Source organism: Mchenga conophoros, linkage group LG19 (genome assembly GCF_057382185.1).
Source record: "Mchenga conophoros isolate Kocher_MC1m ecotype Shallow Benthic linkage group LG19, M_conophoros_male_GT1.1, whole genome shotgun sequence".
In the NCBI taxonomy this organism is placed as follows: Eukaryota; Metazoa; Chordata; class Actinopteri; order Cichliformes; family Cichlidae; genus Mchenga; species Mchenga conophoros.
This window is the reverse complement of record NC_140544.1, coordinates 29,192,435-29,209,094: the sequence shown is the minus strand read 5'-3', so window position 1 is coordinate 29,209,094 and position 16,660 is coordinate 29,192,435. Positions and strand designations below refer to the sequence as shown.

General features: G+C 41.6%; 3 protein-coding genes across 4 annotated transcripts; 1 reads left to right on the top strand and 2 right to left on the bottom strand.

Moving 5' to 3' along the window:
• Positions 1-269: 269 nt before the first annotated feature.
• tmem179ab (transmembrane protein 179a, genome duplicate B) lies at positions 270-3,072 on the bottom strand. Its single transcript, XM_085256486.1, has 4 exons — positions 2,709-3,072; positions 2,101-2,238; positions 1,943-2,021; positions 270-1,857 (listed from the first exon to the last, which is right to left on the bottom strand). Exons 1-4 carry the CDS (start codon positions 3,008-3,010, stop codon positions 1,684-1,686), a joined length of 693 nt encoding a protein of 230 aa, XP_085112612.1. The 5' UTR covers positions 3,011-3,072; the 3' UTR covers positions 270-1,683.
• Positions 3,073-3,939: 867 nt separating this feature from the next.
• LOC146552549 (uncharacterized) lies at positions 3,940-12,493 on the bottom strand. Of its 2 annotated transcripts, none has more exons than XM_085256482.1 (19): positions 12,389-12,493; positions 12,027-12,126; positions 11,825-11,914; positions 11,555-11,698; positions 11,316-11,474; positions 11,133-11,214; positions 10,841-11,030; positions 10,592-10,735; positions 10,192-10,382; positions 9,980-10,115; positions 9,840-9,888; positions 9,642-9,771; positions 9,366-9,540; positions 8,924-9,266; positions 8,736-8,838; positions 8,438-8,489; positions 8,195-8,327; positions 7,099-7,178; positions 3,940-5,665 (listed from the first exon to the last, which is right to left on the bottom strand). In XM_085256482.1, exons 2-19 carry the CDS (start codon positions 12,115-12,117, stop codon positions 5,555-5,557), a joined length of 2,403 nt encoding a protein of 800 aa, XP_085112608.1. In that variant the 5' UTR covers positions 12,118-12,126; positions 12,389-12,493; the 3' UTR covers positions 3,940-5,554. The 2 variants fall into 2 exon arrangements, with proteins under 2 accessions (XP_085112608.1, XP_085112607.1); XM_085256481.1 differs by having other exon boundaries at positions 7,099-7,205; positions 8,924-9,263.
• An 810-nt stretch (positions 12,494-13,303) lies between these two features.
• Positions 13,304-16,420, top strand: prph2la (peripherin 2-like a). Its single transcript, XM_085258292.1, has 4 exons — positions 13,304-13,502; positions 13,709-14,522; positions 15,182-15,428; positions 15,577-16,420. The coding sequence occupies exons 2-4, from the start codon at positions 13,942-13,944 to the stop codon at positions 15,847-15,849; spliced, it is 1,101 nt and encodes a 366-aa protein (XP_085114418.1). The 5' UTR covers positions 13,304-13,502; positions 13,709-13,941; the 3' UTR covers positions 15,850-16,420.
• Positions 16,421-16,660: the final 240 nt, after the last annotated feature.

Genomic DNA, 16,660 nt, shown 5'->3' with positions numbered 1-16,660 from the left:
ATCCCACAAAAATACTTTATGCTAAATGTTATTTATTCTTCTATATTGTATATCTGCTTCTACGCAACTATCGGACTTCTGGTTATATGGATTTTTTTTTACTTTTTGTTATCTGTAGCATTTATATTCAAATGAAACGTTCAGGTTTTAATTCTGATGTCAAGTGTATGGAAGTGCGTGGGTTGAATTTGCAATACATAACAGAAAAAAAAAAAAAAAGGTAATTGCTATTTTAGAGGCCAAAAACAGAAATTTAACAGAGCCAGACGTTATTGTATGAGTCCCTTTATCAAACAAGGCAAGTCAAATTCAAACAGCCAAATCACCACATAAATGGATTATAGGAATCAAAGGGCACAGTGATGCACATCCCACATATCTCTCATTATGAGCAATAACACACATCACATATATTCCATTAAAACACTTTATACAACAGGTTTCAGGGAACTCAAAATAAAACGAGTTTGTTTGTCTTTTATTTTGGAGATCTCACGTTTGACTGTAGACTGCAGATGTACCGGAGAAAAGGAATACTCTCGACGCTGTACTGTCAAACGAAATCGTCATTAGCAATAAAACAATACCCAGTGAGCTTATGTCCTGTAGATGCACATTTAGCTTAAAGCTGCATTTCACTGCTGTTCAAACATCTACGGTCACTTTGAAAGAAGTGCCTTTATGGAGGGTTTTCTTAGTTCCTACCGTTTTTTGCTTTTTTTTTTATTTCAGTTGTTTTTGAAATAAAAACTGTCATTGCCTATCAAAGTGAAGCGGCCGACTTTCCTTTCTTCCCGTAACCTCTGTCAATAAGTGAGCGTGGGATTTAACAGGGAGAGGGAGAAGTGCATGCAGGTATACTTGTGTGTCTAGTCACAGTAATATAGAGTATATTGGTTTGTAGCCTATAAAGTGTGCAGAAGAAGCCTGAGTTGCTAAATGGCACAAGATAGGATCTGTTTTCTTATCTCACACAGATTGCTAAAAGCCTTTTAGACTGCCTGCCAAATGCACGAATGTGTAGAGCTGCAATTTGTCTTTTTTTTTTCTACTTTTTTTTGTTATAAAACACCTTTTGTAGCTGCTGATAAATGTGTAAAGATGCTGCAAACGCACACACTGTTTATGCTGGAGCATGCAGTTCTCACGTTGCAGAGACGCACTGTGGATACTGGCAGGAAAAAAAGAAGCCTAAGTTAGGAACACATTTATTGGTGAAGAAAAAAAAACTCCTTTATGTCTAAAAAGCACCTGAGAAATTTTACATGCTTTAGATCCATGCAGAAATTTCACAAGGACAAGATCCACCGGCCAAACTGGCCAAACCATTAATACCGTTTTTTACTAATCAACAACGTATATTTGATAAAAGATGTATTTTTTTGTTTAAAAGAAAAAAGTTTTAATACTATCAAATCTGGGTTGGGGTTGAATAAGGGATGGATTATCTCAATATAGCACAGGAAAGGTTAACAACCATCTGTAGCTTTTATTCTCAGTTACTTCTGGAAAACAGCTAAAACTGTCGATTTGATTCAATTCATCTTCGTGGGAGCAAAAGCCAACCGATTCTGATTGTCTACACAGGCGAATACTGGTGTTGGTCACGGCAGGCAAGAGGACTACATGGTTCTATATGGTTAACTGTGAATGAACGTGTATGTTTGTGCGTCTTGCTGATTTCTAAATCAGGCCGGTCTTGAGGTCAGAGCCGCGGCGTGAAGAGCGGCCGAGCAGCAATTCCTTCTCGTGGATCAAGGTGTCGAGCAGGTCCTCTTGTCTGTAGTTGTGGTAGACCTTCAGAAAAGCCATCACAGTGATCCCGAGCCAGGTGAGCCAGGCGGCCCACAGCCCAAACTGAAAGAGTAAAAGCAGTCATTGCATTTACTACGACTGTTAAATTCGTTACACTGTCTGTATGTTAATTTTAAAAGATTTTTACCTGAGCTATAGCAAACTGGTCATAGAAAGCAGAGTTGTCCAGACCCAGTTCTAGATCAGTATCCTGCATGTCTTCACAGCTAAACAGAAAGTGGCATTTAGAGGGACTATACCACAGCATCATCCGGAAAAAGTAGAACACCTGCGCTTCTCTCTCACCTGTTGGGCATAGTCCCACCTTCGGTGATGGCGTCACACCACAGGTTAAAACCCACACTAACGATGGTGCTGGACAGAAAGACTGTGAACACCACCAGGGAGCTAATGAGCAGGTTGAGGAAGGCATTGAAGATGGAGCTGCAGGCAGACAGAACAGAAATACAAAACAAACTGGGTTAGGGCAGGCAAAAACCCTCAACATCTCTGGAGTATGTTACAAAACTGACACAGAGGCCTATTACTCTGCATGACGTATGCAACTCTGATGATTAAGTCTTTCAATCACACATCAACATAATGACACATAAGTTGCTTTGATGTCACAAAAATAGTAGGTGAAGCATAGGCTTTGATTTCTAGTTTAAAATGAGTATTCCCCCATCTTTGGGAGATGGCAGTGACTTGACATTTTACAGGATGCTTCCGTGCCCATTTCCATCCGCTATAAAATAGAGTATAATACATGCAGGCTATGAAATATACAAGACAGTGCACGAACAAGGGCGTGGGAGATGGACAGGAATGGCACATTTACACTCAGACCGCTGGAGTGGTATTGCTTCATAAGCTTCTATTTAAGGAAGAGGCACAAGTGAACGGTCACTCACTCGTCGTGTCCTTTGCACAGAAAGAACAGCAGCCTCCAAGCCTGCACTGCGGACAGGATGAGGGACGCTATCCCGACAAAAGTGATGAAGCTGCAGGAGGACTCGGGTCCCCACTCCTCCACGATGAAGCGCTGCTTCATCACAGTGATGTTTTCATTTTGCCACATACCCCGCGTGAACAGCAGGCATTTCCCCCCGAAATCCTCCGTGTTTTCAGACAGAGGCACCACGGCGATAAAACCGAAAACGAAAGCTAAAAAATAAAGGATGCACTGGGCGAAAATCAAATTGTCGAGGGCCATTTTTCTGTCTTCCCTGCTCTGCACTCAGCGTCCTGGAGCAACTGCGGCTGCGCAGTGGAGACTGACGAGCGGAGGCGCAGCATCCGACGTTGCTTTGCTGCAAATTAATGAGCAGGCAGAGGCCTTCAGGGCTCTCCATCTTATCTACGTACAAGCTGTGGAGACATTCCTCTTCACTAATATACCCGTTCGCAGTGGCTTACGTATATTACAGTTAGTTATGATATTTTTAGTGACCAAGATAATAATTTTCTCTCCGCCGTAGGTAGAAATAATAATATAAAAGTTCTTGTATTGACACCCCTTTCCTTTTTTACAATCTCCAGTATTTTTACTGAAGCTAGATACAGTTAAAAATGCCCCTTGATGGCACTATTTTAGTTTTTTCTACACATTTCCCCAATATTATAAACTCTGTGACCTCCACAACATAAACTAAAGTTCTACATCATTTGCTGCACAGCACGATTTCCAGAGACTTACATTGAACTGCTAAAACTGTAAAATATATAACTATATATACTAAAATATATACCAAAAACTTACTGATAATAATACTACTATGAACATTTTCCTGTATAGGAAAGATATTAAAGGTGCAACTCTAAAAAGGTTCAGCATAATCATCTCCTTGGGCACAAGCACACATTTTGCACACACATAAGTGTATACTCACAAATTAGAGTAATGGTTTGTTTATACATGGTGACAGTCCTTAAGGAAGGGCAGGTAGCTGTCACAGCCACCTGACACGCTTCAGTGAGCCCATCTGGTGAGCTGGCCAAGGTGTCTCACCCTTTTCTTGGCCACCTAGCTTTTGCACTGCTCACAGTGCCCTCCAGTGGGCAAGACACCTGCTGCCATGTTGCACCAAGGTCTGAATGTTTCATGTTGACAGTATGATCACTGGCCTTCACGCAAGGCCAAACCTGGTGAATGTGAATGTGATGTTGTAGAATACAGAGATGAAAAATGTGGAATAGCTTTTACACTCAAGAACATTAAAAATTCCAAACATCGAAGTGTGTTTGGAAAATCCACTGTGGGTTGTGTATTCTGGGTGCACAGCATCACCATCAGAGGTTCCTATTAAGATGTTTAGGAGATTAATAATCATGCATTTTTCACCACAACAGTCCTCGCAACACAATGACAAGTATTTATATGAGAGTTTTCCACACATCATGTGGCTATTTGTATCCATCTTGCAAACCGCAGGGTTTTTTTTGCATCATCTGCCGGCACATGATTTATGTGTCATTTTCGCCACCGCACTCTGATTTCCACGATGGTATCAGCTTTTAGATTAGCTTGAGTTAGTGTGTGTGTGTGTGTGTGTGTGTGTGTGTGTGTGTGTGTGTGTGTGTGTGTGTGTGTGTGTGTTGAGCTGAAAGCTGATTTCACTCCAAGACTTTGAGACAGTTTGCTTTTTAGCGTCATTAGGCATTATTTATTATCCTCCTTGTGCATTTTTGCTGCGTTCGATTTTTATTCTTGTGCTCATGATATATTGTCCGGATTTCTATTTCCTGTAATCCATCATTTTGTACTGTACACCATTTTTGCTATGATACAGACTGTGCTGTTTGTGAGATGTGTTTTTCTTCTTTTACAAAAAAAAATAAAGCTTATATTGCCAAAAAACATAACTGTGCTGGTATGCTTCTCGTGTCTTTTGGCTACACTTGAAATATCATCTAGTCACAAATACAAGGTCATAAGGAAAAGCCGAACAACTTCATAAGGCAGTCCCCCGGCCCTTACACAAAGAGGAGATTACACGCACAGAACTCCAAACCCCACTTTTAAATAATACAGCATGTGTGGGCTCGTGAACTGGGCACCCAGGGGAAACCCAGAGCAGAAGTGTGTCAAGCTGAAATATGTGTTAAGTTATTCACCCCGCGAACAAACCACAGAGGGAGAGAAAGAAGGAGGGAGGATGGAGGGAGGGAGGATGCTAACCCAAATGCAGTCCCTGGGCTTTGTGCAAATATGAAGAGCAATGGGCAGAAGAAAGCCTTGGGAGGTCATCCATTTTTCATGAGATGCAATGGCAGCAAAGCAAACATCCCTTTTTTTCCAAGAGGAGGAAACCAGTGAAGAATCTAAAGTGCACAATCATTTTCAAGGACATCACAAGTGCATTTTAAATGTAGTGCATCTATACTTGAATCGAAACACGCAACGTTGTTATGTTCATCAGAGGAAAGTCAAAAAAGACATAATGTAACTCAGACTTACTACTCTTTACTCGAGTCATAGTTCATAGCAATATTTAAGAATTCATGTCTCATCATTTACTGAGTATTGCTGACACGAGACATTACAGCAGAAGATTAAGGGTGAGGTGGGACAGTACCACTGGGCGGGAACAAAGGCTGTCAAAAGTATCTGACCAGGTGATTGGAGGATGAATCTGGTGGAGGTTAACACTCTTTGTGGTAAACTTTAACATTGGAGTGATTTTTTTTCCCTTTAGATTTTAATTTAAATATATTTAAAATGCATCACATAAGAGGCTGTTCTTTGTCTTGCAGATGATCATGCCCTCTTCACTCGTTTGCCTTTTCTCGATCCTGCTCTGCCACTCCTTATGGCTCCTTGGGAAACCTTCCCCGAACTGCTCCAACCTGCGGGCTCATCTTTCTCCGCCTGCAACACGAAACAACAGCAAAAACAGACACAATTACAGCCTCATATCCTGAGCAGTGATGTGGAGGACCTGATGAAATATCCTGTACCCATTAATCTTTCCCCAGGGGGTGCAGGAGACTGGGAGCACTGGGCCAGCTACTGATTAAATGCTCCTAATAGAGGCCATTCATCTCCCCTTGAATCATGAACGTTTCAACATGCAACATCACCCCACACAAACGTTCCCCGCCTCTCTCTGTGCAAATATTGGTGTTTTCATAAAGACAGCAAAGTCGATAGTATTTAATTTTGTGATATCTTTTTAAGCGGCCGTGATTTCTTAGTGGGCTCCTAAGATTTGATGGATGACTTTGTTTGCTCCACATGGTGAAAATCTCATCTATAACTGTGCCAGTAATCATCACGAACAGTCATGCTTGAGGTCATGTGGGGCCAAATCCAAATTTATAGTTTGAACTAATAACTGCTTAATATCTCGATTTTATTATTATCTTTAGTCGCACTGGCACAAAGAACATGATAGTTTGATCAGTCGTTAAGTGTTTGCCTTCAACTAATTTCACTCATTAGTGATTAATCTCTCTATCTGCCAATTAAGCAAATCCTACAAGTATTGTTTCTGGCCTCGGTGAACAATTAGGTAACACTAACAGCCCTTCCTACTAAACAACCCCCTGGAAACCCACGCTTACACAGAAACTGCAGGGTAATGAATGCAATGCCATCACTCCAAACATGCACTCTACAACTAAAATAGATTGGCCCTGATAGACACATTTTTGTACAGTATAGGCTGTTCAGTCATGCTCAGGTATAATCATCATAAATTAGCATGGCCTAATTGCGTTTCACCTGCCAAGCGCCATATGGTCCCTAGTTCAGAGCAAAATAATTAGGTGACTACATCCCAATTAAACAATTATCCAATGAAACCTCTGTAAAATAATTATGTGGTCATATCTGCACAGTGCTATTAGAAGTGTAACACTCAGGTCAACGCACAAGCAGCATTTAAATGGAAGGAAATGTGTTACAGAGCAGTGGCCACTTTGTTTTTGACAAATAAATGGTAACCATGTTCCTGGCATCTTATGGATGTTTCACCTGTGCTCCAAGATACTCCAGAAAAATTCCCCATAAAAATCACGTGACTTTGGACAATGACATCATTGTAGGCGGAGGTCTTAAAAGCAGTGATGTTTATGCAGAGGGACGGGAGAAATGTGGATGAAAGGTACTAAAGAGGGGACCTGCCAGGCTGTGATGTGATGAAGTGAAATCCTCCGGGACTAAAAATGAGATCATCCAAATATTACTGAGCATCTTAACTGGAACAATAGTGACCCCTATTGACAATTTTGTGATGAATGCATAATAGACTCATCATAACACATGTTGTACATTTTACAGTGTGTGTCAGAACAAAGTACCTGATTTCCATCTCTGTTTTCTCCTTTTTGCTTTGCAGTGAAGTCCAAAAAATTGACGAGTCCACAGGAATAAGGCTGACCTAGAACAAGAGAAAGTCCCTTGTCATCTGCAAATGAACAGAAATGTTATCAATATTGTTTTCTGTTGGAATTTCCTTAGAAGTCATAATCCAGTGATGAACACATCACATAAATGGGGATCTTGGTAACAACAAGTCTGACACTATTATCTTTTATGCAACACTGCTCCACTGTTACGTCTTTAACCGCTGTCTCTGCGACAAGGTTGGGGCATCAGTACGGGCCAACAGGCCATCGCTCCCTGAGGCTCAACGGTGATCAGCAGATGGAGGGAGGTCTGCCTGCGGTGGTAGACGGTACACCCTTTGACAGAAAACGTGGGGGAGGGAGGGGATGCTGTTTAATGGATCACTGAATGTTGCAGCAAGGTTAAGGGAACCAATCTCTGACACCTCACTTCCTCTCCAATCTCCCTCTCCTAGCAGCCAAGCCCCCCTGCTTTTGGTGCCTGCATCTTGCACCCCTGCAGTTCCTCTGACAAACAATTAGTTCTGACCCTTAACACACACACACACACACACACACACACACACACACACACACACACACACACACACACACACACGCACACATGCATACACACACACTGCAAAAGATAGAATTGTTTCCAGAGCTCTAAAGGTTGAGCAGGCAACATGTCTTGTTATCTCTGCTGATCACTGAGCACCAAATGGCTGCATAGATTCGTGCATACTTTTAGAGGTATATTATTATTTGTTTAGACTTTTTGTGATCCAAAATGCACCGGCTGTAATAGCTTAGCTCTGTAGCAGACACCTGGAAACACTACATCCAGTCTCAGCATCCTGTTTCCAGCATTTGCCCGTTTTGCAATGATCGAGCCAGGCTGAGTGAGAGGATTCATTAGTTCTTAACATGGATTCAAGGAGGCGCTCATTCTTTGTGCCCAAATAAACCGAGGTGGTTTCAGTGTTGCAGGTTGGGCTGGGGTTGACAGATGTGTAAAGAAAGGTGGAGCTACACACAGAGAAGAGGAGGGAGCTGTCCTGCTTACCCATCCCTGGCGAGCCCCTGGGTATAGACCAATTCAAAACAAAGCTCTGATGAAGATCTGTCAGCATGTCGTGGGTTGTTTCAGCTGAGGTACATGGGAGGTGTTGGCTGGAGCATCCCTGTGGTTCGTCTTGCTGGTGGCATACAGTATACAGTGTAAACACACTCACAGAGAACACAGCTGCTAATTAGATACTGAACCAATAGAGTCACTATGTACTTTAAAATTAAAATTATTACCTACCTGATGAGGTTTCTTTTTCTGGACGCAGTGAGTTGGGGCTACCTCAGTGAAACTGAAAATCAGTGAGAGGAGAAGGTTGGCTGAGTGACATTTGAGGGGCCAGGACTGATATATTCATGAGCTCGTGTAGCAGCTAGTTATGTGATCACTCAGTGGATGACAATTAAGCCAGATATAATTATCAGGCAGCCCTGATTGTTGTCAAATTCATACTGGAAATTCAACTTGCACCAAATATCAACCAGTTTTAATAATTTACTTTATCATAAGCATTGTGAGATTTATGATGACCTCTGACCTTGTGTCTGAAAGAAGGCTTTCATATGTGGAAGGTCTTGAAAGCCCGTCAACCCCGATAGTATCTTCTTCCAGAAAAACATCTGCTTCATCACCTTCTCCCACTTGTAAAACGTAAGAAAGTGCTTCCATTTCTTGGGAATCTCTCAATATGTATGGTGTGTGCAGAGAATCCAAGACAAAGCTTACCATCTGCAGAAAGCATCAGCTCTACCATGCTGTCTTTGTTCAAGCTGCTGAAGGAAACAGGCTCTGTAGCGCCATCTGGTGTCAGCACCAGCTCAGGGATATTTAGGAAAACACCAGCTGATGAGTGGGGTCTGTGTTCTTCTTCTTGTCCCCTGCTTTGGCTACTTCTATCTGTCAGCAGAGAGGAAATCATCTGCAGGGTCAGAGTGCTTTTATATGTGTGAAGCGGGTCCCACTTCATAAGAGGCAAGGGTGAAGCTGAGGTAGAGGATGAGGCAGACAAGGATCTTAGATCCTCCTCAGAAGAAAAAATGTTCTCTTGAGTCTCCAGCTGCTGCTGCTGCTGCGAATACAAAATAAAATCTAAGGGTTGCCATTACTTAAAATCCCTTTGCAATTGTATATTGCAACCAGTATTACCAAAGACAATGAAAATATATACATTGTAAATGACAGGATCTTCTTCTTCTGGGTCGGCTGTATGTGCTGTTTGCTGTGTTTCTATTGCCATGTGCACTGGCGAAGAGCTGCATGTGAGTAGACGCAGAGCCTCGGTGGGCAGAAGCATTTGCTTGCTGTTGGGCATTCTCTCTGTGTGCTCTGGCCACACTACCTCCCTGAAATGAGAGTGCACGTCATAAATCTGGTGTCTAATGCATATTGTGTTTTAACATAATTCAAGCAGTTGCTCCAAGTGTGACATCTACAACCTCAGTACCTCAACTTGGAATCTGGTTTCCTCACTTCCTTCACAGCCTTTCTGACCAATTTCACCTGCTCATCTGTTGATACTTTGCCAACTTTCTGAGCCCGGTACAGCTTGGCAGACAGCGGACATGGTGGCATTTCTGCAAAACAATGTGATTAGATGACATCTCAGTTATATCCTAATACTGTTTAATAATATCTTTCATACCTTTCTTCATCTGTGTCATCTCTGTGGTCTCAGCTCCATCTTCTTCATTCTGATAAAGATTTTTAGGGAGAGTTAAAAGTCCTTTCTAGGCTGTCTTGGTATGTACATTTTGTCTTGATGTAAATGAGTGATTCACCCACATTGTTTTCAAAAAGAATGTACTTTAAAGCCTCTGTGCACAGGCCAACTCCTTTACAAGTCTGGAGGAAGTATTTGCTCATATCTTCAGTCTCTGTGTGGCCTCTCTTCAACAGAGCCCAAGCATCAGAGTTACAACTGGGGGTTGAAAGCACAAATTGAGTCTGCAAGTGAGCTTTTATTTAGTAACATTATATTATCAAACATGTAGTACCTGCTTTGAATAAGTACATCTGCAAACAGCTTGGCATCATCAGTGGTCTCTACTGCAGGCCTGGCCCACTGGAGGTACCGTAATGCCTCTTGAGGCTGTTTCCTTGTCAGGAGACAATGGATGATGCAACGATGCTGCCAGGAGAGGGCAGGAACAGAGGCCTTTGGGCTCAGTAACAGCTCCATGGAGGCCTGGGATTGGTTGTAAGATAGCGCACAGCACTTTGTTAAGTAAATTTCTTATCAATTAAAAGAAAAAATGTTGTAGCTCCATTCATTACTTATTATTTGCAAATTATTAAATCACTTTAAAGTATGCACATATCTCATTTGAGTCACCTGCATGCCATTTTGGCCGTTTCAACACTTATCTTTTTAATGTTTCGTTTTCAGCTGCATACCTCAGTGTGTCCATGATCAAGCATCCAGAAGGCTCTGATTTGTTGGGAAAAGGTGGATGGAATTGTGAACGCATGACAAAAAGCCTGAAGGAGGTCATCTTTGCACTGTAGGAAATTTGCCACATCCAGGATGAAGTACATGAGCTTGTGTCATAAAAGTTAAGACACATTTAACCTTAAGTAAGTGCACATAGAGAAGCAACAAATCAGTATGTTTCACAGAAAAGCTTTGCTGATTTGGATGGATACAATGGCCTGGACTGACATGTTGTCAATATGAGGGATCAGCACGAGCTTCAACAGCGCCTGCAGATTAGGGGGAGGATAACGTGGATCTGTGCAATCTCCAGACATCCAAATGCACCCGTGTTGTTTGCATAGCTGTGTCACCATGCTCTGTATCAAAGACTTGAATCTTCCCATTTCTCCCTCCTCCCGTCTAATAAAAGGTAAGGAAGTTAAAGGGGAAAAAACAGGTAGGAAATTGATAAAGTATGTTCAGAGAGAGACTTGCTCTAAAATGAAACCCTTTCAGAGTTACCCCTGTGTTTCAAGACCAGCTTTTCGGTGGCTGTGATCCATTTCCTTCCACATCTGAGTGATACGCTTCACTTCTTGGGTCTCTGACAGAAACAACAGAGAACCAAACATTAAGAACAAAAGGATTTAGAGGTATAATAACAGTTCTTCATCCCAGTTTATTGGGATGTGATGATATCTATACCAGGAAACTTTGGCAGAAGCCCCATGATGCCCCACCACTGAACCAGCTGTCCCAGCCAGATGTGTTGCATCAGCATCCTCTGCTCTCTGTTCCAGCAGCCATGTCGGATGTGTGAGGAGCTGTATGTGTCCTTGCAGACCACACATGGGACTCCCACTCCTGCATAAAGAAGACATTGCATTTCAGAAAGGCTTTTATCATGTCACAGCATTAAAGATTAGGATATCTTTAGCACAAACCATGCCAGAGGTGGGCTGAGCAGAGATGTTTTCTTCCCCACTGGGCCAATGTAAGTAGGTTCCTTAATTTTTGGAGTAACGTGTGCACTCTAGTGAAGGAGCCGCGGTCCAGGAACATCCACAGACCCTGGCAACAGCTGAAGCCTGAGGGAATAATTAAGACACAATAGATCCAAAGATCCAAAGTATATGTTACTCAAAGTAACTTCAACTTCAAATTTAAGTTTGCACATTTAGAAAGACTGAAAATATGATGTAATATGTACTTACATAAGGTTAATAACTCCTTTTTAGCAAACTCTGCTGTCCGCTGTACCCAGCAGCTAAATGCTGGTGCGATTTCCCCCACATCAGTATAACCTTGTTGAAGATACAGTGTTAAAGGAAACAACAAACAACTGTGGAATTAAAGGGTCTTTGCAAAAATTGTACAGAGCACTGGTTTCATGATGAGTGGATGTTCCTTTTCTACCTTCAGCTGTAAGCTTCCTCAACCAGCAGATGATGGCTTTTATGTTATTGCTGGCCAATGCCTCAGACCACTGACCCTCTTTGTCCAGCATCACGCTGAGCTTTTGGTATCGAAACCAAGACAAGGGAGATCACACACAAAAAAGTGGGTATACTGAAAACATCTAACAACTACTTTACCTACTGCATTGCACAGGTCTTTCAACTGTAGCCCATGTAATGTGCTTAAGTGGTTAAATAGCACGTACACTTAAAGCTAGAAAATCCATTTATATAAGTGTTTCCACACTTACATCAGGAAGACCAGACTGAAGCATGAGGACTTTAGTAAGTTTTGCATTTGTTGGGTCTTCACATACTTACTCGGTGGAACGACTGTGGTCTAGTTTTCTGCTGTGGGTCAGTGAAACTTCCCTCTTGGTCTCTGTAGTGGTGACTGCTGTGAGTTCTGTCTGCCCTGTGGATTTGCTGACTGGCCCGCTAGTAACATTCTCTTCTTACACAAGCTACTTTCGTCCACGTTAATCCTCTAAGCTCACTCTCAGTTAACATTTCATTGGCTGATTTGCAGAGTAGTCGTGACTGCATCGGTGTGTTTGCATGTGTGTTACAGGTGGGGAACAAAATAGGTAAGAATATCAGGGGTTAAAGTGAACGTCTTAAGTAAAAGAGAGAAGAAAACTCCCATTTTTTCTTCCAGTTTAAATCTTGTTTTTGTCATTTATGACCAGTGAAGTGTTTTTATTAACTGGCAAAGTGGTAAAAGTACCACATGCTTTTCAGATCACTGCATAGTTTTGTCATTGTCTTTTGCACTTGTCTTCATTTTGGATTGCCAGCTGGTAAAAAACAAAATATTTCAAAGAATTTTATAGAAAAATCAAATCAAAATGAAATAATAAAAGTAGCTGGAGCCTGACTGCAAAGTTTCTACCACTAGAGAGCACTGCAACTACAATGTGCTTCAGTTTTAAACTTTTTTTTTAAAGCATTTATTATTAATGTAGTCTTCAATACAAACCCCCCACCAAAGACTGCATGTTTATTTTTCTGCATCATTAAAAGATGGCTTAAACTTTGCAGTTAGGGCAATACTGCTGATGCAAAGATGATTTTTTTTAAACTTTATCCTTTTGTAAAACTTTTACTGGTAACACACACACTCACACACACAGAGAGAGAAAGAGAAAGGCAATCGGCCACTGCTTTCACAGTGTCGAGACAGTCAGATTTGCATAGGTGGCAGAAGGTGGGTCCAAATCCCTTATGGGGCCCATGACTGATTAATGACTAAAGGGGATTAGGAGGTTCAGGACTTGGCTGCTAGTCTCACTCTGATGCTGCTGTGGCTGCATTCACGCTATCTGTGTCACTACAACTACTCGCCGCTCTGGACTAAATCTGACGATGTTTGTAAGAAAACAACCTGAAAATCAGAAGTGCAGTGTTATCAAATGTTCATCATGATCACACTTAGGTGAGTGCCGTGGATTTATTCGGGATTTTAGAGGGAGGGAAGAGTTGTTTCAGTTTCTTCAATATATTTTGGTTATATATAAATCATACTATTTCTGGTTGTATATACAGATGATCACATTTCAGCGCAGTGTTTCTTAACAGTGTTTCTGTTTTCTAGAAATTGTCCAGTTATATGAGTTTTTTTATCTACTCTCACTGCTACAGGCTTACAGACCACCTACAGTACAACCATAATGCAGCATCCACACGATATCAATCTCGGCTACCAGGCTAAGCTGCTTATGAAAGGACCTTCAGAGAACTGTACAACCAAACCCCCTCTATTTGTCCCTCCACATCCCCTGGAAGATAACCTGTTCCTCTTTCCAGCTCTATCTGTGTCCTACCCTTAATCCCACCTTGGACTTGAATGAAAACTCAGGGAAGTGTTACGGGCAATGGCAGTCTTAAGAGTTAAGTTTACCAAGACCAAAAGAGACAAGCTGGCCCAGGTGCTCTGGATCCTAAACTGGATCTCGGTAGTTACGGGGGCCATCCTGTTCAGCCTAGGCCTCTTCCTCAAGGTGGAGCTCCATAAACAAGGAGAGGTGATGGCTGAGAGGGACATCCAGTATGTTCCCAACACGCTTATAGCTGTGGGTCTCATCGCTTGTGCCATAAACTTCCTGGGTGGGAAAATCTGCTACGACTGTGTGGACACCACCAAGTTTTTGCGCTGGAAGTTGATCATGCTGCCCTACATCATATGCACCTTCTTCTTCACCTTTTGTGTGCTGGTAGGGGCTCTGATGTGTTACTGCATGCACTGGGAACTGGAAGAGTCTCTGAACCTGGGACTGACAGAGGCCATGAGGTTTTATAAGGACACAGACACACCAGGACGCTGCTTCCTAAAGCGCACCGTGGACATGCTGCAGATGCAGTTCCAGTGCTGTGGAAACAACGGTTATAAGGACTGGTTTCAAATTCAGTGGATAAGCAACCGTTACCTGGATATGTCCCAAAAAGAGGTGGTGGAGTAAGTACAAACTGCAGAAACAGGGTGCTATTTTGGTAAAGTGCATTCGTATTTAAGAGGCTGTGTTCAAATGGCAAACAGAGAAAGAAACAACAGAGTTGTTGTAGTTCTGTATTTTCTCATTTTAATTCAGTTTAGCATCAGCGTTTTGATAGGGGTTGACTCACAATCTTGTAGACACCTAAAGTCTAAATAAATGCGTCCTTTAAAACTTCACAAAACAAATTTTGACAATTTTTTTTTACCAAGCTAACATATATTAAAACTAAGGATAGTTCATCTTTGTTTTTTCATTTCATTTTAGTTAGTTTTGCAAGTTCACAATCATTTCACTTAGTTTTTATCGTTATTTTAGTCAAATAAAATGTTTTTTCCCTTCTAGTTTGAATTTTTAGTTGAGTTTTAGTTCATTATAATTTCCCTGCATCATATTTGATAATGATATATAATTTCTTACACTGTGCTATAGATATTCAGTAACACTGAAAATGGGCAGAAAAAATGGGCATGGCAGGAAGCACAGATCAGCACAGTATAATAATAAAATACTGTCTAAATATATAAAAAATATACTCCCAAACAATCATCACATTTAAAATCTGATCACAGAAGCACTGATCTATTAAGGGAAATTCTAAACTTTGTTTTTCTGGCTTTAGCCGAATCAGGAGTAACGTGGATGGAAAGTTCCTACTGAATGGAGTCCCATTCAGCTGCTGCAACATCAACTCCCCCCGGCCCTGCATCCAGCAGCAGATCACCAACAACTCTGCACACTTCAACTACGAGCACCAGACGGAGGAGCTAAACCTTTGGATGAAAGGGTGTCGACAGGCGCTGCTGGAGTACTACATACACATTATGCAGTCCATCGGCCTCACAGTCCTCATCACCTGGTTATTTGAGGTGAGGAAACACAAGTCGGAGTTGGTAGGTTTAAAGGGAAACTACACAAAATCTGATTAACTTTTTCAGCCACTTTAACATCTTTGCATCATGCTTTGTGTTTATTTCTATGAGCGAGCCGGTCAATAGGGGTCTCTTGTCGTTTCAGCTATCAGTGTTGACCGGGGTTCGTTACCTCCAGACTTCTCTGGAAAATGTCCTGAGACAGGGAGACCCCAACTCCGAATCAGATGGCTGGCTGCTGGAAAACAGCTTCATGGAAACTGCCCGCATGAACCTGAATATCATCAAGAGCCTTGGCAAGGGTAACCAGATAGACACAGCCACTAATGGAGACCCCAACATTAACGTCCCCTCCACCTCAAAAGCACACTATGGTCCTGACAATGTTCCACCAAAGCAAATAACTGAAGACAGTTGAACTTTTTCACTCAAAAGACTTCAATGGACGACATTCCTGAAGCCCACAAAGGGCCTTGAAACGCATACACATTACATTGGTGAATTCTTATCTCTGTACCTGTGGCGAAGGAATGGGCATTTTGTTTGTGGAAAATATATATGAACCCTAAATGATAGAATTTTAATATCAACACCATAATTTAAGTCAAGTCAATTTGTGTTTCGATGATCATATGATGGTCATATAAAAAAATTGATAGAGGCCTGGTGACATAATTTCCACCCAAATTAATCCATTCACTGAGCCCTCATATAATGTGGACTGAGCCAAAACCATCCTCATAACTTTTCTGAAGGGTTCACAGGACCCACACCATGCTAACCAAATGTTCTCCTCAGTATAACAAAGCCACCACATTTCCTCACTTTAAATTCCTTTAATTTGTCACCAGTCTGCATACATTTCTATTATTTTTCTGTAAGATTACTTGTGCTTTAATCTACTGTTTACAAATGACATCTGTTGCCTGTGTAACATGTGGTTTTTGCAAAAAAAGACTCTGTACACCCGTCAGTTGCAACACTGGAATCAAAATGTACTTATATTTATTATTTGATGAAGACAACTATGGGTTAGAAGTTCAAGCACCTGTTCTTGTTTCCCATGATTTCATCTGAGCATGCCAGAAAACCCACTCAGAAGTTTGATTTACAGCAAGAAAAGCAAAAGCTCACAAATTACATTTCACAATTAAAGATCTGTAGTGACTAGTTTGTGTTTAGACTAGTAGTACCAATATTGGATCTTTTGTGTGCCCTTTTCCCTGAGT

What these genes read in the sequence shown, in the direction of transcription:
- tmem179ab (XM_085256486.1), bottom strand. Translation starts at nt 3,010, where the DNA reads ATGGCCCTCGACAATTTGATTTTCGCCCAGTGCATCCTTTATTTTTTA. An exon ending in GGTGGGACTATGCCCAACAG is followed by an intron (nt 2,022 to 2,100) that starts GTGAGAGAGAAG and finishes CTTTCTGTTTAG; the next exon opens with CTGTGAAGACATGCAGGATA. An exon ending in ACCAGTTTGCTATAGCTCAG is followed by an intron (nt 1,858 to 1,942) that starts GTAAAAATCTTT and finishes TTACTCTTTCAG; the next exon opens with TTTGGGCTGTGGGCCGCCTG.
- LOC146552549 (XM_085256481.1), bottom strand. Translation starts at nt 12,117, where the DNA reads ATGCTGGACAAAGAGGGTCAGTGGTCTGAGGCATTGGCCAGCAATAAC. An exon ending in AAAGGAGTTATTAACCTTAT is followed by an intron (nt 11,699 to 11,824) that starts GTAAGTACATAT and finishes TTATTCCCTCAG; the next exon opens with GCTTCAGCTGTTGCCAGGGT. An exon ending in GATGTACTTATTCAAAGCAG is followed by an intron (nt 10,116 to 10,191) that starts GTACTACATGTT and finishes TTCAACCCCCAG; the next exon opens with TTGTAACTCTGATGCTTGGG.
- prph2la (XM_085258292.1), top strand. Translation starts at nt 13,942, where the DNA reads ATGGCAGTCTTAAGAGTTAAGTTTACCAAGACCAAAAGAGACAAGCTG. An exon ending in TCCCAAAAAGAGGTGGTGGA is followed by an intron (nt 14,523 to 15,181) that starts GTAAGTACAAAC and finishes TTCTGGCTTTAG; the next exon opens with CCGAATCAGGAGTAACGTGG. An exon ending in TCATCACCTGGTTATTTGAG is followed by an intron (nt 15,429 to 15,576) that starts GTGAGGAAACAC and finishes TTGTCGTTTCAG; the next exon opens with CTATCAGTGTTGACCGGGGT.